This window comes from Equus caballus, chromosome 9 (assembly GCF_041296265.1).
Source record: "Equus caballus isolate H_3958 breed thoroughbred chromosome 9, TB-T2T, whole genome shotgun sequence".
NCBI classification, from domain to species: Eukaryota; Metazoa; Chordata; class Mammalia; order Perissodactyla; family Equidae; genus Equus; species Equus caballus.
This window is the reverse complement of record NC_091692.1, coordinates 94,647,031-94,673,181: the sequence shown is the minus strand read 5'-3', so window position 1 is coordinate 94,673,181 and position 26,151 is coordinate 94,647,031. Positions and strand designations below refer to the sequence as shown.

The 26,151-nt window shown below is 42.7% G+C and overlaps 1 protein-coding gene across 9 annotated transcripts in view; it reads left to right on the top strand.

The window, feature by feature from the left end:
* TRAPPC9 (trafficking protein particle complex subunit 9) overlaps nt 1-26,151 on the top strand; it is a 622,816-nt gene that overhangs the window by 255,470 nt on the left and 341,195 nt on the right. For 4 of the 9 annotated variants that reach the window (XM_005613301.4, XM_005613303.3, XM_005613306.3 and 1 more), the window contains one exon: nt 5,548-5,646. The exons of the other annotated variants lie outside the window; for them this stretch is intronic. In XM_005613301.4, coding sequence (XP_005613358.1) covers nt 5,548-5,646 — 99 coding nt within the window. The remainder of the gene's footprint in view (nt 1-5,547; nt 5,647-26,151) is intronic. 9 annotated transcript variants of the gene reach the window in all.

Here is a 26,151-nt window from a genome sequence, read left to right as displayed (position 1 = left end):
TATTATAATCAAATTTTCACTTTAGAAAAATCAGTCTGCCAGTAAAGTGAAGGGTCAGTGTAGTCAGTCGTCCATTCATTCATTCACCAGTGCCGTATGTTATATGCTCTATGCTAAACACTGTGTTAAATGCTGGGGAAACAAAGGTCAATACAGAAACAGTGCTTTAATGTGTTGTCTGTCTCTTGTGGAAGAGAGACCCATAAATGTGAAATTATAACACAGTATGGTAATTTTAAGGATATACAGGTTCGCAAGGTATTGACAGCATGGAATAAGGGAGGCTCACCTGGGCTCTGTTTAGAGAGTTTCCGATACAATAAGACAAGATTTAACAGAATTGTAGGGGGAATGCATGGTCATAGAAATTGCATTCCAACCACAGGGACACACCGAATAAATTCATGGAGGAAAGAAGTAGCAGAGTATGTTTGGAAATCTCAATCAATTTGTTGCCAGAAGGCAAAGAGCAAAGTGAAAAATGAGGATGGAGAAGTGAGGGAGGGGTCTGAGCTTCTGCAATGTCCTGTAACCTAAGGAAAAAGCTGTTATATGATCAGCTTTGCATTCAGAAAGATCACTTTAGCAGGTGTGGGGAGAATGAATTTGCAGGCAAGAAACTATGAGGACCCCTTCATAATAAAAAATCACTCCTCCAAACCCCAAACTCATTAGGAATAGAAGTGAACTTCCTCAAATGGATAAAGGGCATCTGTGAAAAACCCACTGCTAACATCATACTTAATGGTGAAGGGCTGAACACTTTCCCTCTAAGATTGGGAATGAGACAAGGATGTCCACTCTGGCCATTCCTATTCAACATTGTGCGTGAAGTTCTAACCAGATAATTGGGCCAGGAAATGAAATAAAAAGCATCCTGTTTAGAAAAGAAGTAAAACTACCTCTACTTGAAGATGACATGATCTCATATAAGTAATTCACTAAAATACTATTAGAACTAATAAGTTCAGCAAGGTTGTGGGGTATAAGATCAATAGACAAAACTCAATTGTATTTGTAAACATTTACAAAGAGCAGGAAATTAAGAAAATTGTTTTCATAATACTGTTAAAAATAACAAAATAATTAGGAATAAACTTAACAAAAAAGTATAAGACATATACTGAACACTACAAAACATCATTGAAAGAAGTTAAAGAAGACCTCAGTAATGGAAAGACATCCCATGTTCATGGATTGGAAGGCTGAATATTGTTCAGATGGCAATACCACCTAAATTGATCTACAGATTCATTGCAGTCTCTGTCAAAAACCCAGCTGGCTTCTTTGTGGAAATTGATAAGCTGATCCTAAAATTCATGTTTTTCTAGCATGAGTTTCTGGGAGAATGGCTTCACTCAGATGTAACTAACCTAATAAGTACTTCACATGTATGAGACATAATGCCAAGGCCTTGTTCTAAGCCTTCAACATATATTCAGTGGTTAATCTTTATAAGAAACCTGTAAATCCCCATTAATGGGTGAGGAAATGGGAAGGAACTAGCCCAAGGTCACACAGCTGGAAGCGGGGGAGCCAGGATTCCACTCTGGTTCTTCTGGCCCCACAGTCCATGGTCTTGACCTCCATTGAATACTGCCTCTTTTCCTAATGAGACAGAGAATACAAGAGCAACATGGGACGTTTCAAGTTGGAGGTTTCTGGACATGTAGGTGGAGATGCTCAGCAGGCAGCTGGCTTCACATCTGAATCTTGGGGAGAGAGCTAGCCTTATGGTAAAGATCTGAGCATTGCTGACATAAAGGCAGCTATTGTCATCGTGACTGGGAGGAGAATGTAGAGTGAGAAAAGTAGTTAGCTGATGACAGACTTGTGGGTCACAGAGAGACTAAAGGTCATGGGTTGAATTGTCCCTTCCCCAAATTCATATTTTGAAGTCCTAACCCCCAGGACCTCAGAATGTGACCTTATTTGGAGACAGAGTTTTTACAGAGATAGTCCAGTGAAAATGAGGCCATTACAATGAGCCCCAATCCAATGGAACTGGTGTCCTTATGAAAAGGGTAGACCAGCACACAGGGAGAGTGCCTTGTGAACATGCAGATGGCAAGCTCCATGCCAAGGAGAGGCCTCAGGTGGACCCAACCCAGACTAATGCAGAGAGGAAGGAAGGATGTTCAGTAGGAGGCATTATCAACAGTGTCAAGTCCATCAGAGGATGGAATCCAGACCTGCCTGCAAGGTCTGACCCAGCGCTGAGTACCTGAGATCACAGCATCCTCTGTGCAGGCCTGCTTTGTTGCTAATGTGACCTGAGGTTATAGCCCCTGCTGAGTCATGCCGTTGGCCCCTATTGAGCAGGAGTGAGAGTATCAGGGACCCCTCCCTCCCTCCATCTTTATCACATCATCTGCTGTCAATCTCAACCTCCTTAAACTGTCCCTGTGCAATTGATTTTTTTTTGCAAACTAAATGTGGGAGTTAGGTGAATCCTTGTTAGATGTCATCTTATTGGTTTTGATTCCATGTATCAGCCAGTAGAAGTTGCTTACAATTTCAGCTCTGCAGTCTTTCACGTTAGCTTTCCCTAGAGACCTGTGGTGTCCACAAAATTGAAATAAACTTGCTTATTTTGTCCTTGTTTAAGTCAATGACAGAAAAAAATGTAGGAGACAGTGCCAAACGGGCAGGATCAAAGGGCAGAGACCCAGCCATACCCCTGGGGTCCTTGTTGAAAGTCTTTCTCCTCTTGGCTCCTGGGTTCCAGGACCGTCTCAGTACCCCTTAACCCACTCGTCTTTGACCCCTTCATAGGTGCCTCCTCTTCCCTGACCCCTGAATGTGTGCATGCCTGGAGTTTGGTTATCAACCAGCTGATGTTTACACCTTTCAGTCTCTGTCTTGATGGTCTCCTCTCCTCTCCTAGTTCTAGTTACTACCTTGGTTATCAATGATTCTTTGGGCTAATTCCTTTGACTCAGCTAGTATCCACTCCAATTAACTCTTGGGTTTCAGTTTCCTCATCTGTAAAATGAGGGTAGTAATAGCAATGTATACATATGAGGTTGTTGTGATGGTTAAATGAGGTAATATAAGTAGAGAATTTGACAGTAGCGCCTGGTACTTGCTAAGTCCTTAACATATGTTCACCATTATTATAGTCACTGTGTGACCACCATCACTGCCACGTACACATATTTCTCACCTGAGAGTCCTGTCCGCTTATCTCCCCATGCCTTTCACTGCATGGCAGGCTGCAAATGTTTAGCTCTAGCTGAGTAGCTCTCTGTTTCCCCTTCTCTTCCAGTCTGGAATCCTTTGGAGTTTATATAGTGTTATACATAAACACATACCTACCTACACATATACGTGTGAGTGTGCGTGTGTGCACGTGCGTGCATAGTGTTATATAGAGTCCTCTTGTGGTTCCTCAGGTCTCATACTTGTGCTTCATATACTGGGTCAAGTTGAGCAAACACTTGGATGTGATGAGCAGGCAATTGATAAATATTTGCCAGGCCCCTTGGAAGAAGATGATTTGTATACATTTTAATCAACACAGCAATCTTTCATGGTAGATATTTTATCCCCATGTCACAAATGAGGAATTTGAAGGCCAGTTACTAATGCAAGAGAATAATATTGTTTTTCTTACTCGAGAGCTGAGGAACCTGCAGTTGCTTTTGAATTTCCTGGTTCGTTTGGGATTGGCTTGATGTCTGGGGCCACGCCAACCGTGCTGGCGGGACCCGTTAGTTGTTTGCAGGGAGAACAGAGCAATGGGAAGGAGATCAGAGGCTGACAGCACCATTGATGTCAGGAGTGTAATAATAATAGTTCCTGCCACCTGGAAAACGTTTTCATGTATATTATCTTATTTAGCTCCACCAGGCAAACTGGTTTAGCCCATCAAAGTACAGACTGAAAACGTAAGAGACTTACCTGTGCACTTTTTCTGTTTTAGATGCAGTGAACTTAACAAGAAAACCACTCCCAAATGGGTTAGCTCCTTTCGGAAACGTAATCAATAGAACATGGCAGTAAATAGTGTCTATAAGTTAACAATTTGCAATCCCAGTAAAGTATGAACAGATTGCAACAGTAAATAGAAAAATTGAGCACAAAATGAGACCAGCTCTGTTCATGTTGTTCCTTATATCATTCATCTTATGCTCAGAACTGTGAATGTACCAGTTCCAAAAATCTTTTTATGCCTTCTGTTGCAAGGTGAATATAAGTATTGTTGGATATGAGTCTCTAAATGAATTGCCTGAAGTTTTCTCTGAATTGCAGCAAGATAGCTGGAAGGTGTACACCTCAAGGGAGAGGCTTTCTGGAGGAACCTGATGGGGTCAGGGTCAGTGTGGACGTGAGGCTCTCAAGGAGACGTGTTGGGACGATGGCATGCCAGGCATGCTGCCTGAGGGATTCTCACTGTCCTGAACTTGGGTGTGGACAATGTATGGCATGTGGTACCTTAACATGACTCTGGGCAGAAAGAATGAGATGATAAATGGACAGTCCTCAAGTTTCTTCTCAGGTAGTGAATCCATTCAGAACCTTGGGTATGTTTTTTTCTCTGACAACAGACAACTTGGCATAGAAAAGAGTTCAGCATAATAAAGCTGAGTCCAGAATCCAGATGTGAAAGTCAAGTGAAAATGTGGTTAATTCCTGTGAATGGTGAATGGAAAATAATTCTGAAAGCCCAGAATCCCGACTGAGGGACTCATTTTTATTAAAGTGGTCTAGGTGTATATGCATACTAAATGTTCAGGCACACCTGACCCTGTCAAGTGGTCTGGGTGTTTTCCTTCCTCGCCACACTCATCCACCTTGTTCTGTTGCTGTGGGCATTGCCTGTCTGTAGGACGTTGTGTGTATGAATGATATTGAGGGTGAGCCCCCTGAGGGTAGGGCTTCAGCTGTTCATTAACCTACTCCAGGGACCTGGGCCAGCACCTGACACACCATAAGATCTCAATGAATATTTCCTGATTAAGTGAATGGATACGTGGTTGTCTTCCCTCTCTATTGAAAGTGCCACATGAGAGTTTGTGCTTACCTCCTCCAGCCCCAGAGCCTCTTGGTGCCTGGCACGAGGTGTGCGTGTCGGGGCCTGTGGCCTGGCACTGACTCCATACGCTTTTCCTGGCTGATGGTACGTCACTTTGCCTATTTCAGCTTCAGTTTCCTCTTATGTAAATTAACTCTCTGGGCTTATTTTGAGAATCAAGTGAAATAATGCATATAAAATGCTTTTAAATCCGTGAAGTGTTGTTGGTGCTTGAGCCGTGTGTGTGTGTCTATCATCAGTCATTGTAATTATGCTCATTTAGGCCAGAGTGATGTTCACGCCTAAGATAAAAATAACTCTGATAATGTTCGTAAGTTCTGATTTATTCTTTGATTTCCCATCTTCCTGCCATGAAGTTATCAAGCTATAAATAAATATTATGACTCTTTTATGACAAAGGAATTGAAGTAGCTTCTTTTCTGACACAGCCAACCTATCTTTACAGTGTTAGCCAATGCAACTCGCCATCTCCTCTAGTTCTTGATTGTGCCTTTCTGTCTCATGCCTAGAATAAGGCATCACTGAGACATGGAGACGTTTCTGAGATGGGGACTCCTGCATGTGTGCTAAGAGCATCTGCTCAGCCTCCACTGAGGAAGACGCTTCATGTAAGTGTGCACTGAGTAAGAGGCGCGAGCGTTGAGCTTGGCAGCTGAGAGGGATTCAGATGTGGAAAGATGTTCTTGCCCCAGGAAGCACTTATGCTTTACTGGATTTTCTGCTTAAGTTCATACTAAAGTAGGTATTTAGCTGTTTAATATTGCAGGGTAGAGTAAAATATGGAATGAAAAATGAGAGAAGAGGTGATAATATAAAAAGCTTCATATACTTTCTTGCATTTGGTTACTAAAATCACACTGCAAAATGAGGGCTCTTAGCTCCATTTTTTCTATAAAAAGTTGAGGCTTGTAGATATTAAGTAACTTGCCCAAAGTTATAGAGTTTATAAATGACAGGGCAAGTGGTTTCAGAGCCTGGTGTGTGGGAAACTATAAGGAGCTCATTATTACTCATTATAAAGTATAAGAGGCATAGAAATACGCAGGCCATATCATCAACGTAGAAGCTTTAAAAGCTCAGATTAATTATAAAATGTCATACTGTTCTTTTTTAAAAAACAGTTTTGAGTAGAGGTGTTTGCTTTTTTGATGGAGATACTTACAGTGTCTTGAATGTAAGCTGAGTTGAAATGTGAGTATATGTAGACAATCATGTGCATACCTCTCTCCTCCCCTGCCCCTGCACACACATGCACACATGGTACCCGCTGACACATATTCCTATAGGTTGAGTGTAGGATTTAGTTCTTGACCAAACCCCAGTTGGAACCTGCTCTGATATCAGTGAGCAGACAGGTGTCTGCTGTGGCACCTGGCATGCATGCCTTAGTGGCCCGCACAGTTGCCTCCTGCATATACAGCATTGTGTAATGTATTGCCAAAGGAGGCAGAGAAGGTACTTTGAAACTCCAGCACAGAGAAGAATTGAGTAGCTGGTGGAGAACTTACTAAGTATATCTTCATAAATTCCTTAAATATATAACATTTCTGAGTGCTTTCTTCTTGAAAAAAGTTGGTTTTAAGAATTCAACCAGTGTATTGGATATTCAGCAACTTGTTAGCTGGATTGAATCAGCTCTATTATATGTTAGGTATTCTACTAGGAACTTTAATATGCGTTGTCTTACTTAAGGCAGTAAGTACTGAACTTAGATGAGGGAGAGACGGTGAGGATGGAGTTACAGAAAGGGAATTGGCATGGAATTCCATCAAGGTGGCCCAGTAAGGTCCTGCTTTGACTCGTCCTTGCTGGCATAGGGCTTAGGCAATAACAGAAAAATTTAAAAGGAGAAAACCAAAATACCTCCGTGAGTTAAAAAATAAGATAAACATTTTGTGAAATAGAAATAAAATACGAAGCAGTTAGCTGGGTTCTGGGTCCAAAAGGGTCATTTGTGGTTAGGATTTTAGCACAATGCAAAAATCCTAAATAAAACATTAGCAAATCAAATTCTGCCTGGTATAAAAGGAACAATATGTCATGACCAAGTAGGCTTTATCTTAGAAATGTAACAATGATTCTATGTTCGAAAGTTTCTCAATGTTACATATCATACTAGCAAATTAATTGAGGGAAAATATGATAATTTAAATAGTTACAGAAAATTTCAATATATATTCATAATAACAATTCTTAGTAAACTAAGACTTCAAGGGAGTAATATTAGCTTAATAAAGGGTGTCTGAAAAATCTATAGGAAACATCATACTTAATAGTGAAACTTTAGACTCATTACTTTTTAAGTCAGGAGCAAGACAGGGATGTCTGCTATCACTGCTTCCACTCAAAATTATCCCAGTTCTAGCTAATGTAATAAGAAAAGACAAAGATGTAAGAATTAGAATGGAAGAAACAAAACTGTCCTTATTTGTGGATGAGAGGATTGTCTATGTGGAAAATTCAAGAGAACCGCTGGACAAACTGTTAGAATTGGTGAGAAAGTTCAACAAATTTTCTTGGTTCGAAATAAAAAGTTATAGCATATCTCTATACCAATGAAAGCTAATTAGAAAATACAATTTAAAATATTCCTGTTCACAGTAGCCAGCAATACTCTAAGATACCTTGAAGGAAATCTAACAATGTACACAAGACCTTTATGAAGAGTATTACAAAGCATAAGAGAAGACCTGATGAAATAGCAAACTATATACCATATTCGTGGATGGGAAGACTCAGTATTGTGAAGGTGTCAACTTACTCCCTGATTAATCTATGAATTACATGTAATTCCTAGCAAAATCCCAACAGGAGTTTTTAAATCAACCTAGCAAACTAATCTTAGCATTCATATGGAAGAAGAAGGCCCAAGAATAGCCAAAATAAATGGAAGAATGGGACGAAGTGGAGAAATCCTGCTCTAGGAGATATTAAGGCTTATCAAGCAAGAGCAATTAAAACAGTCTGATCAATGTACAGGGACAGATAGGCAAATGGAAGAGAACAGAAAGCCCCAAATCAGATCCATTGGTATAGGGAAGTTTGACATGCCCTATTTCATAAATTCCAAGAAGCACTCTTGTTTTCTCTCTGAAGTATGAATTCATTTTACAATATATGATGTTTTAAAATTGTTGTCAGCCAGATGGCAGACCTAACACAGGTTTATAGAAGTCTTCTGATACGAATTTTAGAATCAATGGAATATGGAATGATGGAGGGGGGCATTATAAATAGCGGGAGAAAGTAAGAACCTTTTCATAAATAATACTGGACCATTTGACTATTCCTGTAGAAAAAAATTGGAATACTGTAAGAAAGATCAGTATCAGGTAGGATCAATGCTCAAGTATGAAAAAGCAATATGTTCACAATTTTAGAAGATAACATAGGACACAATGTCAACGACCTTAGGGGAGGGAGGGGTTTCTTAGGATTGGCATATAAAGCACCAACTATAAAGAAAAAGGCTGACCGGTTTGATTACATTAAACTTTTACAAAATTCTGCAAAGGAGACTGTGAACACAATTTAAAGTTAAGTCACATGAATATTATTATATTATGCATCTTTAGGTATATATGATATATCCTCATGAAAAAATTAAAAAGACAGAAGGAGAGAGAATCCACAGAAAGGGAGATATGACCAACACACATCCCCAGAAGGGACTGGTATCTAGAGTGTACGAGGGGTTCTCATGATACATGACACACGAATCAGTAAGTAAGAGAGATGGTGGTGGAGCTGAGTGGGCCTTTCCCAGAAGATGAAGCCTAAGCTGGCATGGGTCACACTGCCGGCGCCCCCTGGCTCGGCCATGCGAGTGCTCCTGTCTGCTCACTTTGCTTGAGCCCTGCCTGTGCCCCAGCCCGTGATTAAATGTCTTTATAATGCTCCTGTAAATGTGAACGAGGGAGATGCATATTAACGTGCTCTGACGTACAGCTCCCTCATCCTCCCTGCTTTTACCCTGCTTTGTTGTTCTCCATGGCACTTAGTAGCCCCTGACGTTACCTTCATTATCTCTTTGATTTTTGTTCATTGCCTGCACCTCCAGAAGGGCAGTGATTTTGTCTGTTGTGTTGTCAGTGTGCTTCCACAATGCTTGGCACAAAACAGGTCATGTATTTGTTGGGTACGTGACTGGATGGATGGATGAGACAGGTACAGTTTCACATTTGTAAAATCTGTACCCATCAGACTGGGAAAATTAAAAAAAAAAATGTCTGTAATACCAGAAATGGCAAGAATATAGCAAAAGAGGAATTCTTATAAATATAATGTTGGCCAAAGTATAAATTTGTACAACCATTTGGCACTCTTAGGAAAGTTGAGGCTGTGTGTGTTTTTGACCCATTATCCCTCCTTCTTGGACGATCCCTCAGAGGACCTCTTGAACAAGGGGCCAGGTCCAGGCTGTTCCCGCAGTGCTGTTTGAATAGTGAAAATTAGAAGCAGCTGAATGTCTGTTAATAGAGGCCTCAAATAACAAGTGGCAAATTCATATATTGAAGTACCATACAGTAGTTAAAGTGAGTGAACTAAATCTACATTTATCAGTGTGGTTAAATCTTGAAATGATCATATGTTGAGTGAAGACAGTAAGTTTCAGAATAAAGTGATTAGTAAGATTACATTTCCATCATGTTTAAAAACATGCAGAACAATAATATATCTAGATACGTAAGTATATAAAATATATGTGAATGACAGACATCAGCTTCAGGAGGGTGGTTACCTCTGAGGAGGAAGATAGGTGCATTTAGGGGCTTTACCTATAAGGAAATACAGCAAAATGTTAAGATTTGTTAAAGCCCCCTGGATTTGGGTCCGTGGATGGTGATTACCCTATACTATTTAAGTTTTACATATCCTATACATCAAAGAAAGTTGAAAAAAGAGGTATCTGGATTCAAATTCTGGTCCTTACTGTGCAACCCTGGCTCATTTCTTAATCTCTCTGAACATTAGTTTCTTCATCAGTAAAATAATTACTCCTTTGCAAGATTGTTGTAATCATTAAAGTTAGTGCCTGTGAAGTGCTGTGCATGTAGTTGTGAATTCAATAAAAGCAACTGAATTAACTAGATTAAAATAGTAACACAGATACTTGAAATATAGGAGGTGGCAAGGTGCCATAGACAGGACCAGACGGATCTGGGTTGACACCTCTTTTCCATGACTGGCTAGCTCTGTGGCCTTGAGCAAGGTAGTCATTTTGAACCTCAGTTTATCCATCTCAAAACTGGGACAATTATAGCTCTCATTGAAATGGGGAGGAGAGGAGGGAGGATTCAGTGAGATCAGAGCTCCTAGCCCATCAGGGAAGGTGATGATGATAATGACCAATGTTGATTTATGAGATCATTCCATTCCTGTCCTTAGTACTTGCCATGCGTAACCTCGCTCAGTGGTGACAACAAGCCTAGGTTCGGTTGTTACCTCTCCCTGCTTCAAAGATTCAGCACCCAGACTCAGAGGTGATGCCACTTATATGGGGAGCGGTGGAACCAGGTTTGAAGCCAGCCACTTGAGAACTACTTCACCATACTACCATCGTCGTGAAAATATATAGAAATTATATTACAGTGTGATAATTACGAGAGAAGTTTGGGATATTGGGTGCTGTTGACTATGTCTGGGAGGTTCAGTAAGGCTCCAGAAAGAAACTGACATTTGAATTGTGCTTGAAAGGATATTTAGGAACTTCTTGGGCACAATAAATGACAGACATGCTGGCCAGAGAAAAGAAGCACATGGCCTGCCAACTCGCAGCCTGTTTGGGCAATGAGTTGGGGCTCTGTGTGTCTGCACGACAGGATGGATGGAGGGGCAGGCTGTCACCATGGATGGGCTTCTAGGCAGCTGGTAAGGGCCTTGAATCCATGCCAGAGAATAGCGACTTAACTCTGTGGGCCTGAGTTGCCTTTGGAAGTTTTTAAACATGAGATTTATTTTAAATTGTGAAACTTACAGAAAAAGTATAGAGAATAATATAACTAACATCCATGGACCACCCTACCCCACCCTTCAGCTCATGGATTCTTAACATTTTACCATATTGCCTGCCTGCCTCCCTCCCTTCCCTTTTAAAAAAATCAAACATTAAAGATACAGTTGAGTTAATGTAGCATATAAGAAAATGCTCTGATTTCATTCCTTGTCCTGCCTTCCCACTCCAGAATTAGCTAGTCATCGTCTTGAATTTGGTGTTTGTCATTCCTATGCCTGTCAGGTTGGTTATTTGCTTACTCCTATTTTTATAGAGGACTAGAGATGGGCAAAATTTGCAAAATATGCCAATATTGTGCCTTTCTGATCCTTTGGCAGAGAGCCCCCCCTCCGCCACACCCGAAGTGTGGGACATGTCTCTTCCTCTGAGGGGCAGGTGATAGGGAAGAGAAGGTAGATGCCTGTAGTGGTCAGGGCCTAGCAGGGAAAAGCAGGCAGGCGCAGGTGGCATTGTGGGCGGGGTTAAGGGAAACGGCAGGATGTTCAGCAACTAACAACAGTGGGAAGCTGCCAGCCCCTCTAGGCCTGAGGGGGTGAGGGGACAAAATGGTGTGGCCAGAGCCTTCTGAGAGCTGGAGCCTTGGAAGAGTAGCAGACAGGGTGGGCACAGGGGCACAGCCCAACAGTGCTGTGGCGGAGAGGGAGGAGAGACAGACATCCCAGACTCTCCTCTTCCTGCCCTTCTGTCTCCTGCCGTCTCTCCGTGGGCTGAACCCAACCAGAGAGATAGGTGCTCGTGATACAGCCTGAGGGTCACCTGTCACCCAGGCCGTGCCAGACAGCTCAGGCAGAGGGTGGGAAAGCACATTCAGCACTTTCTGTGCTTTATCTTATATATTCTTCCCAACACGTCTGTGAGGTAGAGCCTATTGTCTCCATGGAGACTGAAGCTTACACATGAGATAGGTGAAAACATGGGTTGAGGGGCCTGAGGTCAGTCCCTCGTGTGCTGACTGACTTGGACCTGGGTACCGCGGCTGGCCATCAGGTCCATAGGTCCAAGTCATGGGACATGACTTGCTCTTTGAGGGCAGTGGCATATATTGGCACTCCCCTCTTTGTAGGTAGAGTTTTTCTCTGCCATACGTGTTTTGTTGCACATGTCCTTTAGGGCTAGAGGTGTCATACTGTTTCATCTCTTCTTTTGAAATGATAGAATGATTGAGGAATTGTGGCAGATGGGAACAGAGGAGGAGGCACCACATCTGGGCCTGGGAGGCAGCCAGGGTGGCATTTCCGTTCTCTGTGTTCTAGGGACCAGGACGGAGCTGCAGTCACTCATTCATTCACCCCGCTAACAGGGGTTTTTCTCTTGGGCACCACGCCACGTGGACGCATAACTTGAGTGGTTTGTTGCCAGCCTTCCAGAGGGCCGGAATCAATGAGCGTAAATAAGAGAGTGCGGAAAGGAAGGAAACTCACAGGTTGAATGCTACCAGGTACTGGACATCTTTCTTTTACTCTCTGACTTTTTCCTTATAACAGCCCTCTGATTTAGACATTGCATGGTCCCTCTTTATAAATGAGGAAGTGAAGGTTTGGAGAGGTTGATTTGTTTACGCAAGTAAACTAGTAATGTGGCTAAGCTGGAATTCAAGCTGGCAACTCTCTGGCTTTAAGCCCCCTGCTCCTATGTAGAAAATAATCTGTATTTTAGGAGGAGTGTGGATAAGATGTCCCTGCAGGTGGAAGTAGCAGAAAGAAGAGAAGACTGCACGGAAGAAGTGGCCTCTAACCCGGGTGTGAAGCAAGGTGGGGATGGGACCCGCCTCCCTGGGAGCTGTGTTCACCCTGGCCTGTCCTTCTCCACATGGGGTCATTGCAGGAACAGCTGTCCCAGTGAGCATTACACGTGAAGTCTGCCAGGGGGCTGCCCTGCTGTGGGGGGTGCTGGGGCAGTCACTTGAGCCACTTGTCCAAGCTGGACCCTCAAATGGCTGCCCTTTCTGTCTTGGGGGCTTCTTTTTGGAATATTGTAGTAAGAGAGGAAGGTCATAAAATGTCACATAGTCTATTGTGTGCCTCCAACGTTCACTTCTTGGCACTTGTAAAAAAGAAAATTAAAAACCATTCTGTGCGTGTGTGCACGAGATGCAGTGTTTCTGAGGACACGTCTTCAAATGCAATCGTGTGGAGCTATTTTTAGGCATCCTCTCTCCCAACAGTGCTGTTTAAAGATTCAGCTCAGGCTGCTAATAGGTATATTTATAACCGTTCTGTCACTGCCCCAGCATGAATGCTGCTGCAGATGATGCTATTCTTGGAGGCGGTTGCCATGGTCACCATTAACCCTTTTGCCTTGGAAGAGTCTATCAGTCGGTCTGCTTTGTTCCCCCAGGGCGCTCAGCAGCATTTGAATGCATACATGTACTTTGAAGTGGAAACAAAAATTGAGTGCATTTTATGCTTAAACAGTGAATAAACTCGATAAATGAATGGGCAGCATGAGTAATTAACATTAGTAGAGGTTCCTCCCTTGCCCTTAAAAAAAAATAGAACAATAAAGTTAGCTTTGCAGCCACTGCCAAGCACTGCAGTGCTAAAATCATCTTTTAAATTTGAATATAGATTCACACTGGAGGAAGAAGAAGACTCAGTCCCTTAAGATGCATTGTTCCTGCTTCACTACCTACTATTTCTCTAACTTCTCCACATATTGCTTTAGAAGTCCAAGGATCTCTTTATTAATATTTACTCATTAATTATTAGAATACCACTACGAGGGGCTCTAAAGCTGGTGTCCCTTAGGGCATACATTCAGTGCTGATTTATCTAGAAGGACTCTTTGATCAGGGGGTTCAAAACAAATAGAATGGAGACATAGTCTAATGAGTAGACTGGTTCCTCTGACTTTTAACGAATCCCCACTGTGAGGCATGCTGGGGTAGAAATGGGGTTGGTTCTCTTACCCACAAGTAGCTTACAGCTGGAAGAGAAATTAAACAGTTGACTCTTCCCACATGAAGAACAAACTCAGCGTGACAAAAAGATAGAAGAAATGTTCTACGGAAAGAGAGAGAGTGGCCATTTGGGCTTTTTCTCAAGGATTAGTTACAATTAGGATAGGTGGAGGAAGTAGTTCAAAAATTACTGGCTGAGGGGAAAACTGTGACAATGTGTGGCCTTTTAGGGCAGTGGCTGTAGCACAAATAAATCTTTGGAAGAGATCTAGTGGGAGTTGAAGCTGGAAAGACAGCATGGGGCTTGACCCAGGAAGGCCAAGAATGCCATGCTGAGGAATTACTATTGATGAGCCGTCCAAGGTTTTTGAGGAGAAAGGTTGCCCTTGATCTGCCTCCTGTTTCGTGAGGATAGCTGTGTGCATAATGTGGCAAGATACTGGAGGCAGAGAGATGGTGGAATATGAGGTATTGTTGGGTGGAATTTTGAAATTCGTTGAAGTTTTCTTAGTTGGTATGTAAGAGCATTGTTTGTTGAATTGAATTATCTTTCCTTCATCGATTGAGATGGATATGAGAGACATTTTTATGCTCTTGTTAAGTGCCAAGCGTACTGGGGGAAGCAAGGCATTAAGTGTATACACACAGACACATACACACCCCAATAGGAAACTAGAGATCGTTCTCGCTATTTAGAACTTATGACTTAATTGGAAGACATGCATCTATGGAGTGAACAGTCTATCTGGACAAGTTAAAGGTGAAATATATTTTATAAGCATGGAATGAGTGGTTTGAGGATATAGTGAACAGGTCACTACTGGGAGCTGGGATGTCTGAATTCCAAGTCCAGCTCTTTGGCTTTTATTTCCGTGTGTAAAATGAAGAGGAAGGAGAGAACAGCTGTGGTTTCAATGAGTGATCCATCTAAGAGTATGGGCCCACTTCCAGTAAGTCCTCTAGCTTCCATCCCTCTGTGTCCATCTCCTCGTTTGCCCCTGCAGCTGAGTGCCCCCTTGTGGTGGTGCCTTTTCAGGGTGTGGTCATTATCATTCGCTCTCTCCCATCCCCCCCCATCCCCCCTTTCTCTCTCCCTCTCCTTCTCCTCTCCTCCTTTTCTCTCTCCTCTCTCCCTCTCTCCCCCACCCCCAAAATATCAGACAATGAATATGTTCCTCAAGGGCATGAGTTGATCTTAGGTATTTGTGTATTTACTGTTCCTGCCATGGAGCTTGTCTTAGAATAGATACTGGTGAGTGATGAATGAGTGAACAAGGGAAAATAAAACTAAGAAAAGATTAACAGCTTTTTGGTGGAGTAGGTTTTAAAAAAGTCCTTAGGAATTATTTGAGATATACCAAAAAGGTATAAAGAAAAATGATCAATTGTGTATCTACCACCCAGGTTAAGGGGTGGGTTCCTTTGATGCCTTTAAAGCCCCTGTGCACGAGGATACATCAGAGCCTTTCCCTCTCCACAGAGGGAAACCACAGGCCCCAGTTGGATGTTTATCATTCCTATGCATTTCTCTGTACTTCTGCTAAAAAGGTACTACTCACTCAACAGTATCTGGTATTGCTTTGCATCTTTTAACCTTTTAATAAATTGATTGGCATGTATTGGAGTGGAATATAGAGACCACCTTCCAGGGCAATGTCAGACACATATTTGGAGAGAAGACATGAGAGTCAGAGAGCTGAGTCTTGGAACCTACAGCATATTGGAAGGGGTGGGTCAGGGAAGGGAGCACAACCCAGTGAGGGCATCCAGAACCAGGAAAGAGGTCACACGTGTCAGTGTGTCTTAAATAACGAGGCCCCTACTTGTGTACAGACTGTGGTTTACAGGGCACTTTCACGTTCATTTTCTTTTTTTTCTGTTATTTGAGAAATAATCATGGCAGATATTATCTTTATTCTATGAATAAGGAAACTGAACCTTAGGAATATGATAAAACAGGAGTTTTCATCAACCACACCTGAAAACATCCCAGAAAACCATGAATTCCCAAGAAAACTAGGAAATTCTGGACTTTCCTTGGGCATCAGTTTTGAAACATAATGCTCTGAGTTCCACTTACTCATGTTTATTTGTAAATAAATTACATGGGTCAGACTTTGTAATATTGTTTTTTTTAACCATAAGAAAAAAAGGAGCATATTGTCCAATACATCTTTTCTTATCATTGAGCATGCCAGTGGACTGCTGCAGATTAGGTACCAACAGATTACAAACCTGTGGAGAATCTTCTAGAAAATAGAAAAATATTTTATTAAAAAAATAAAAATATTTTATTAAAATATTAATATCTTAAAAATATTTTATTAAAAAAAAGGATGGCCGTGGGATGGATTTCATTCTCTTTTAAGGGATTGCTTAAATTGTTTGGTTTTTCCTGGGCTACCGATACCAAACTGGCTAGCAAAAGAAACCACAAGGAAATTTCAGGAACAATCTAGCACCTTCTGACCGTATATACATTAGAAGTGTATTTTTGAATAAAGATGCTATTTTTAAAATGCCATGTAGTTGGTAAAGAGACAACGCTATCAATCCGTGGTTGAAATTCTGGACTTTTTCTTATCAGCTTGATTACCCACTTAAAGGTGGATTTAGAACAAGATTGTATGTGCCTTCCTTGGGGGTGGTTTTGGGGCTAACTGGGTTTATCTGGTGGAAGTGGTGAGTCAACGGGAGGTAGCGGGCATGGTCGGCTGGGGTGTAAAGAAGCCTTTGCCTTTGCTTATGGCATGTCCTATGGCAAGTTCCCTCACGGTTGGTGGGGCTTCTCTGGCATTTAAAACTTCACAAGGGGAGAAGGTGGAATAAATCTTTAAATTAGTTGAAAGTACACTCTAATGGGAAAATATTTATTGGAGCAAGCAGGAACCCATGGGTTGAGGGAGCTACGAACTTTGGAAGATGTCCTGGGCCACTGTATTCTCAGGGCTGTGGCTTATTGCCCTGGGTCCATAAGGGTGGAGAAGCCCTTCAGGTTTCATTCATTCTTTCACATCCAGGGATACATGTCTTCACTCATTCCATTTCATCATCAGTAAAGCAGAGATAATAGTATCAGCGTTATAGAGTCATGATGAGGATTAAATGAGATACTCTAGGAAAAGCTGTCAGCACAGTGCCTGCCCCTTATTTAGTGCTCTGTCAGTCTCAGCTGTTGTTGTGTGGTCGTAATCCTTATTCATTCCTCCATCAGGCCTGTGCTGGGTACTGGGGATGCAGAGCAAAACAAAAGGCAGGTTATAGTCAAGGAGCGTACTGTCTAGTTAGTGAAGTCATTGGGTCAACAGATGATTACTGATGTCTGTAGTATAGTGAAAATATCGTTCAGGCTTTATTGTGAAAAAGCCCCTGGGTTACGTCCTGGTTACAGAGTGACGTAGGCTACATGTCACAGTGGCCCCTAGCTGCAGGTCCCCATCTGGAAAATGAAGATGGTGCCTACCCAGCAGGGTTGGAGCCAGGTTCAGTGAGATCGTGCATGCGTGCTCTCTGCTCAACCTGGCATGGTCCCATAATATTTGCTCAGTAAATGGTAGCTGTTTTTGTTTTTTTTTTTAATGAAGTTTTTATTGAATTAAAACAGAAAAATACACAAATCATGATACAGCTTAGTAAAATATTGACTGCCCTTGTGTAATCATGAAATTTTATATCTTCTCATGTAACCATTTCTCAGATGAGAGGTGAAACACTAGTGGCCATCCCACATGTCCTTCCTGTGGTGCCCTGCTCATTCGCTGCCCCTCCGCCTCCCCAGTCACCGCTATCCCAGAGTCTGAGGCCATAGATTATTTTGCCTGTTTTTGAACTTTACATGAATGGCTGTGGAGGATACGTACTTTTTTTGTTTCCTGCTTCTCCTCAACATCATGTTGGCGATACTCATCCACATTGTTGCATGTGGCGGTAGTTTATTCATTTTGCATTGGGATGTAGTATTCTATTATATGAATATTCCACAACTGACCCATTCTACCATTGGTGGACCTTTGGGTTATTTCCTGTTTGGGGCTATTATATAAGAATGCTGCTGGATGGATGTCCTTGTATGTGTCTTTTTGGTGGACTTATTTGCATGTTTCTGTTAACTATAAACCATGGAGTGGAAATGCTGGGTTATTGGCTCTGTAGCGTTCTAATGAGAAAATTCTAGGAGCACAAATGTAGTAAAAGTGAAATGGGTGCAAAGAGAGGAGAGTACCCAGCCCTTCCAGGAGGGTTTTAAGGAAAGTTTCACAGAAGCTGAATGGGCCATACAGTGTGAGTGGGAAGTGCCAGGAAGAGGTGGGCGGGCATCCCTGGCAGAGGGAGTGGAACTCATGGGCCCCCACGGTGCCTTGACTCGCCATCCTCCCTTGAACCTCTGTGCCTGTTGGACTGAGTTCAAGGGTGTCTTAGCCATGTTGTCCTTTTATTCTGAAGCCTTTCATTTGCCTGCCCGTTCTAGAATGGGTATGCTGTCGACTTCTGTGCTTGACTCAAGAGTTCCCAGATACCCTGCATGGCTACTCCCAATCTGTGAGCTAATGCCATCGAGTCTGACTTGAAGTCAACACAGCTGGTCTGCTGTGCCGGTTCAGCAAGGCTTGTGCGATGCCACGTGCTCTATGCCCTTAGACAGCACATGTGGCTCAGTGCCCCAGGCTGTGGACAATGCCACCCACCTGGACCTGGGTCAGGGTTGACTCCGCCCTTTGTATCTGAAGCCAATACCCTCCTCTTTTTTTTTTCTTTGGATTTTTTTGTTTTGTTGTGTTTTATAGCCACTTGTCTCTTTCTCGTTAAGGCAGAGCACACTGGATATATTCCTATCATTCTCTATTTCTGCTTGTTTAGACTCTGAGTGGACAAGGCAGAATGCGCTTATTGTTTTGAGCCGCTGTTCCCATACAGGGCAGTGTCAACTGGGAGAGAGAAGCCAGTCTCGCTTGCCCTCTGGGATCAATCAGGCCTGAACTGAAAATTGCCATTAATTCCAACGAGCTCGTAGAGGAGCCTGGAGATGCACTGAGAGTGCATCACACAGATAACAGGGCTGGCACGGATGCTGTTTTAGAAAGGGCCCTTAGGGCATGGCGTGTCCTTTTGGCTTCTCCCAAGCCCCTTCTTAACAAAATTCACAGAGCAGGGAGACATTGTATCCAGCTAGACACAGTGCCTGGTGCATAGTTTAGTGCTCCAAAGTATTAGGTATTTCAATTATTGCCTTAGTGATATGACAATAGTGTTGCCATGTATGTGCCAATATTTTATGGAGATTTGGAAATACCACATGATATGCTTAAGAGCACAAATTTCAGAATCAGATGTACCTGGATTTGAATGCCAACTTAGTTACTATCTTGGACAAAATGCATCCTATCACTAACCTCAGTTTTTCATATATAAAGTGGGGATGCTAATAATGTACTTCACAGATTGTAAATGAAAGGCTGGAATGTGAAGCGGGTTCTTCTCAGACGTCAAAGAGCAGGTGAATCATCTGAGGGTCAAGTTAAAAGTAGCCGATTCAGCAGGTGTAGGGTGGGGCTGGGGTTGGAGATCTGCGTTTCCAACAGGCTCCCAGCGGATCCCTGCTGCTCCTGGTCCTCGGACAGCAAGTTGAGTAGCACCGGGTGAAGCCCATGACAGGCGGGTTTGTAGGAGGCGCCCTGGAAATGTCCGCGTTTAGACCTCGCCCTCCGCTCCGCCCCGCCTGGGATCCGAGTTTAGACCCCGCGCTCTGCTCCGCCGCATCCTGGGTCCATCCGAGTTTAGACCTCGTGCTCCGCTCTGCCACACCCGGGATCTAAGTTTAGATCCCATGTTCCGCTCCAGCGGACCCCGGGTCCGTCCGAGTTTAGACCCGTGCTCTGCTCTGCCACACCCGGGATCTGAGTTTAAACCCTGCGCTCCGCTCCGCCACACCCGGGATCTGAGTTTAGACCCCGTGCTCCGCTCCGCCAGACCCCGGGTCCGTCCGAGTTTAGGACCCCGCGCTCCGCTCCGCTGCACCCGGATCCCAGTTGAGACCCCGCGCTCTGCCCCACGGCACTCCAAGTCCGAGTTTAGACCCCGCGCTCTGCTCCGCCGCACCCTGGGTCCGAGTGTGGACCCTACGTCGGTGCTGTCACACCCTGGGTCCAAGTGTACACTCATTGGTGCACCCCAGATCCTAGTGTACACCCCGCTTCCACGCTGCCCCAACTGGGATCCAAGTGTGGACACTGCGTTCTGCACCGCCGTGTCGGTGATCTGAGTATAGACCCCGCGCTCCGCTCCTCTGCACCCCGGGTACAAGCATAGACCCCTCACTCTGCCGTCTCCCTGGCTTTGTGTGTGCTTCCCGCAGCTTATACAGCTCCCTTCTATCTCCACCTCTCTGGGTCCTACCTTCCCTTCTAGACCCAGCTCAGCTGCTGCTTCTCCCCAAAGCCTTGGCTGCTCCCCTTCTCCCTCCCTCCCCTGGAGTCCTTTCCTCCCTTCTGGCTGCGGGCCATGCATGGCCCTGGCCCCAGGCTTTAAGTTCCGGAGGATGGGAGTAGAGTTGTGATTCATTTCAGTGCTTCCTAAAGTGTCTCACGGATCCTTGCCCATAGATGCCGAGCAATGAATGCATGGGTGCGCTCGGTGAGGAGTCGTGAAGCTAGAGCTCCAAGGATAGGCTCTGAGCCGGGAGTTCATCCTGCCCACCCCCCAGGCAGCCCAGCTTTCCCCCTGGCCTGTATGGGCTCCTACTGGTCACCTGGTTTTGTGCAGCTTTGATTTTTCTGGTGGGAACCTGATTTATGCCCGCCCCCCACCTCTTTTTTTTTTTTTTTTTTGCATGGTATGATGAACCTACACCTACCTTCCTCTCCAAATTACTGGAAACATTACAGATAGGAAGGTGGAGAGAGATCCAGTTCCTTTTCTTCTCTCCTGATTGCAGCTTAAAAATTTGTCACTTTTGTTTTATTATCATAGTGTATCTTTCTAAAACGCCTGATTCTGTCCCTCTTCTTGAAACTCTTGCTTGCAGAATGAGAGCCCGACTCCTCCCCCGCCTCACCCCAACCCGGGCCCCCAGCCTACTGCTTACCCATCCTGCCTCTTCCTCCTCTCCAAGTGCAGCAACTATTTAGAGTTCTCATTCTCTTTTTAAAAACTGTATTGTTATATATGTATGGATATGTAATTTTAACTGTTTTTACATGTGTAATTCAGTGACAATTACATTCACAGTGTTGTGCCTCTATCACCACTATTTCCAAAAATTTCCATTACCCCAATTAGAAACTCTGTGCCCATTCAGGAAAAACTCCTCGTGCCACCATATTCCCAGCTTTTGGTAACCTTTAACCTACTTTATCTCTATGAATTTGCCTATGCTAGATATTTTATATATATGGAATCATACATTATTTGTCCTTTTATCTGATTTATTTCACTTGGCATAATGTCTTGAAGGTTCATCAATGTTGTAGCCTGTATCAGAACTTCATTCTTTTTTGTAGAGGGATAGTATCCCAGTGTATATGTACAGCATATTTTGTTTATCCATTCTTCTGTTGATGGACACTTGGATTTCCATCTCTTGGCCAATGTGAATAATGCTGTAGTGAACATTGGCATACAAGTATTTAAGTCCCTGTTTTGAATTTTTTGGGAACATACCTAGGAGTGGAATTGTTGTGACATCTGATAATTCTGTGGTTATCTTTTTGAGGGACCACCAGACTATTTTCCATGTTGGTTGCACCATTTTGCATTTCCACCAGCAATGTACAAGGGTTCTAATTTCTCTATGTCCTTAGCAACATTTGTTATTTTCTGATTTCTTTGATTATTATTAGTAGGTGTGAAGTGGTATCTCATTGTGGTTTTGATTTGTATCTCCCTAATGACCAATGATATTGACCATCTTTCTGTGTGCTTGTTGGCCATTTGTATATCTTCTGTGGAGAAACATCTATTAAAGTCCTTTGCCCATTTTTTAATGGAGTTGTTTGTCTTTTTGTTCTTGAGCTGTCGGAGTTCTTTATGTATTGTGTCTATTAAACCCTTATGAGATATGATTTTCAAATATTTTCTCCCATTTTGTAGATTGTGTTTTCACTTTTTTTGAAAATGTCCTTCAATGCACTAGAGTTTTTAATTTTGAGGGAGTCCAATTTATCTTTTTTTGTTCTTGCTTTTGGTGTCATATCTAAGAATCCATTGCCAAAATCAGGGTGATTAAGATTTATGCCTATGTTTTCTTCTAAGAGTTTTATGGTTTTAATTTTTATATTTAGAGCATTGATCCAGTTTGAGTGAATTTTTGTATGATGTGAAGGTGGGGGTCAACTTCATTCTTTTGCATATGGAAATCCAGTTACCCCAGTACCATTTATTGAAGATACTGTTCTTTCCCCCAGTGAATGGAATTGGCACCCTTGTGGAAAGGCCATAGATGTATAGGTTTATTTCTGGACTCTAAATGCTATTCCATTGATCTGTATGATTATCCTTATGGCAGTCCCACCTTGTTTTGGTTACTGTGGCTCTGTAGTAAGTTTTGAAATTGGAAAATGTGAGTTTGCTGTAGTAAATGGAATTCCTTTCTTAATTTTCTTTTTGGGTTGTTCAGTGCTGGTTTATAGAAATACAACTGATTTTTGTGTGCCGATCTCATACCATACAACTTTGCTGAATTCGTTTATTGGCTTTAGTAGCTTTGTTATATATTCTTTCATTGGGATTTCTTATATATAAGATCATGTCAAATAGAGATAGTTTTACTTCTTTTCCAATTTGGATGCGTTTTATTTCTTTTTCTTGTCTAATTGCTCTGAAATGAATAGCATTGGTGGAAATGGGCATCCTGTCTTGTTCCTGATCTTAGGAGGAAAGTTTTCAGTCTGTCTCCATTGAGTAGGATGTTCGCTATGGATTTTTCATAAATATCCTTTATTGTGTTAAGGAAGTTCCCTTCTATTTCTATTTTGCTTAATGTTTATATCGTGAAAAGCTGATGCATTTTGTCAAATGCTTTTTATGCATCAATTGAGATGATCATGTAAGTTTTTTCCCTTGTTGTAATAACGTGTTGTATTACATTGACTGATTTTTTTTCGTATGTTAAACTATCCTTACATTCCAGGAATAAATCCCACTTGATTATGGTATATAATCCTTTTAGTATGCTGTTCCTTTTGGTTTCCTAGTAGTTTACTGAGGATTTTTTGCAACTATATCCATCAGGAATATTGGTCCATAGTTTTCTTGTAATGTCTTTGTCTGGCATTGATATCAGGGTAATGCTGGCCTCATAGAATGAGTTAAGAAGTGTTTCATCCTCTTATATTTTTTGAAAGAGTTTGGGAAGGATTGGTTTTAATTCTTTAAATCTTTGGTAGAATTCACAAGTGAAGCCATCCGGTCCTGGACTTTTCATGGTTGGGGGGTTTTTATGACTGATTCTACTGAGAGTTCTTTGGATGCTCGCCTGCCTCCAAGCCCTAGCACACACTGCTGGATCCTCCACCTGGGTCCCCTCCCTTCCCATTTTTTCCTTCTCTTCTTGGAAGTTTTTCTGACCAATTCTCCCTGCCCCCTAAGGGTGCCCCTCCTCTGTGTCCCTAAGGCTTTTCACAAGCTCTCTGTCATATCAGTATCCTATCATTGTCTTGTGACCTGTCTCTCTTGCCCACTAGGCTAAGGTCTCCAGGCCTAAGGTCTTTCCTGTTCATCTTTGTGCCTGCAGTTCCAGGCACATAGGAGTCCCTCTCTCAGTGTTTGTTGAAGAGGACAGGAGGACACCTCATGTGTGTAAACACTTCTCTTTGTTCTTTCTTTGTGTCAGATTCCATGGTGGTGGGCTTGATGAAGTGAAGTTGCAATAGCAAAAGCAAAGGCCTGATTCTTAGGGACTCAGAGTATAAAACAGTGAAGATGATGGTAAGCTTCCGAGACTGAAGTTTGGCTGATAATAAAATAATATGGAGAGAATGTTTTACTATTTTTAAAACAAAGTCTTACAAAAGGCAGTCCCCTTTTATGGACTTTTTCTTCTTCTGAGATGTAGTGCTTCTTTAAGAGAGTCCTAAGAGTAGTATTGTATTGGAGGCACTGATTTCTGTGGCCTTTGGGCATATTACTCTGGAACAATGCCCAGCTGTGTGAACAGGGCTGTGCTGGGCCCTGGGTGCACAGATGAGAAAGCCTCGTCCATCACTCATTTTCTATAGTTCCCAGGCAGCAGGAAGAGTGATAGAGACAGCTCTTCCATCACAGTATGGTGGAGAGGGTTGGAGGGCAGGGACCATGTGGGCTTGAGGGCCAAGCTGGAACCCCGTGGTGGAAAAGGAGTGAGAGAAGTGCTCATGGAGAGGCTTACTCTGCTAGTATGCGGCTGTGTCGTCCACTGTGGTACAGGGACACGTGGTCCCCTCTTGTAGGACAGAAGTCTGGAGAGTAGCTTTGAATCAGATGATGAAGAGCTTTGGTGGACTTTTTGCTGAAGTTTGATGCCTGTGAGATGTTAGTGAACATGTGTGCAGATGAGCAGTTGTCTGGGACCCCTGGAATGTCTGGATGGAGAGGACCACATGGGTGACTGAGTCTGAGCAGCTCAACATCAAGATTTTGTTCCCTCGAGATTTCTGTGAAGAAAGAGGTCTTGGGTGTGAAGAAAAAGTCAATGCTCCATTCACAGCAGGCTGGGTTGGCTGGAGAAAGGGCTTGCGATTTCCAGAGACTGAATGGCGTGCACAGCTCCATTCTTTACGAGCTTTGAGGTCTGGAGCAATTCACTTAAGCACTGAGCTTGGCTTTCGCAGGATGTAGTTAGAGGTTCATCCTAATTTCTCTGCTTCCTCAGGGTGTCTTTGCAGAGGCCAGATGAGCTGTGTCTGCCTACGAGAAAGCCTTCTAAGTAGCTGAGTGCTGGACAGATGGTGATGGTGTGAAAATCTGAAGCAGTTTTTAGCAGACACTCTGAATACAGCCTGTGTAGTACAGTTGAGTATAATGTTTCTGTGGGGCAGTTGGCAGTCCTCTATGTATGAAGAACCTTTTTTTCTTCTTCTTCTTCCCCCAAGCCCCCCAGTACATAGTTGCATTTTCTAGTTGTGGGTACTTCTGGTTGTGCTATGTGGGACACCACCTCAGCATGGCTTGATGAGTGGTGCTAGGTCCGTGCCCAGGATTCAAACTGGTGAAACCCTGGGCTACCGAAGCAGAGTGTGCGAACTTAACCACTTGGCCATGGGGCTGGCCCCTCAAGAACCTTTAAAATGTATAAACCCTGTTACCTGATTCCACTTCTACTAATAGACCCTGAGGAACAAAAATCTTATGTGCAAAAGGATTTGCATGTAAAGAGGGTTATTGCAGTGTTATTTATAACAAGGAAAAAATTGGAAACAATCTGTGTATGACATAACAGAGGATTGGTTAATTGAATTATTGAACACCTTTACAATGGCATAATATGCAGCCTTTGAGAAAGTTTAAAAAGTACATTATAAAATATTTTTACAGTGTAATTTCAGTTCATTAAAAAAATCTATGCATAGAAAAAAACTGGAAGGCTGCATATGGAATTAATGGCTGTTACCTTAGTGATGGAATAATAGGTTATTTTAATTTTCTGTCCTATTTTATACATTTTTTATGATGAGTATTAGAATGCTTGACAAATTTTTGTGTAATTTTTTTATTTTGAAACAATCGCAAACTTACATGTTTTAAGTATAGTACAAAGAACTCCCTTTTCCTCAATTGAGAATAAGTTGCCATCTGATGCCCCGTCACCTCCCAATACTTTTCTGTGTATTGCCTGCAAACGGAGGCATTCTCTATGTAACCATGATATAATCACCAAAATAAGGAAACTACCATCCAGTCCTCAGACCCCAGTCATGTTTTGCCAGCTGTCCCAATGTGGCATTTATGACAACAGGGTCTTGCTCTGAATCAGTTGTTTCTTCAGGCTCATGTCCCTTGGTCTCCTTCACTCCTGCAATCTGGGTCAGTTCCTTAGACTGACTTTGAGTTTCATGAGTTTCAATATGAACTCATGGTCTCATTTTATCACAGGTTGTAGTGCATTATTATTATTTATTTTGCTCAGATTTGACCAGTGGAAGTCTCTTCAAGCTGCCTTTGTCTGTTTGACATGTATGCATCATTTTTTGAGGGCTTCCTTGCTTTTGGCATAAGATGTTCCAAGCT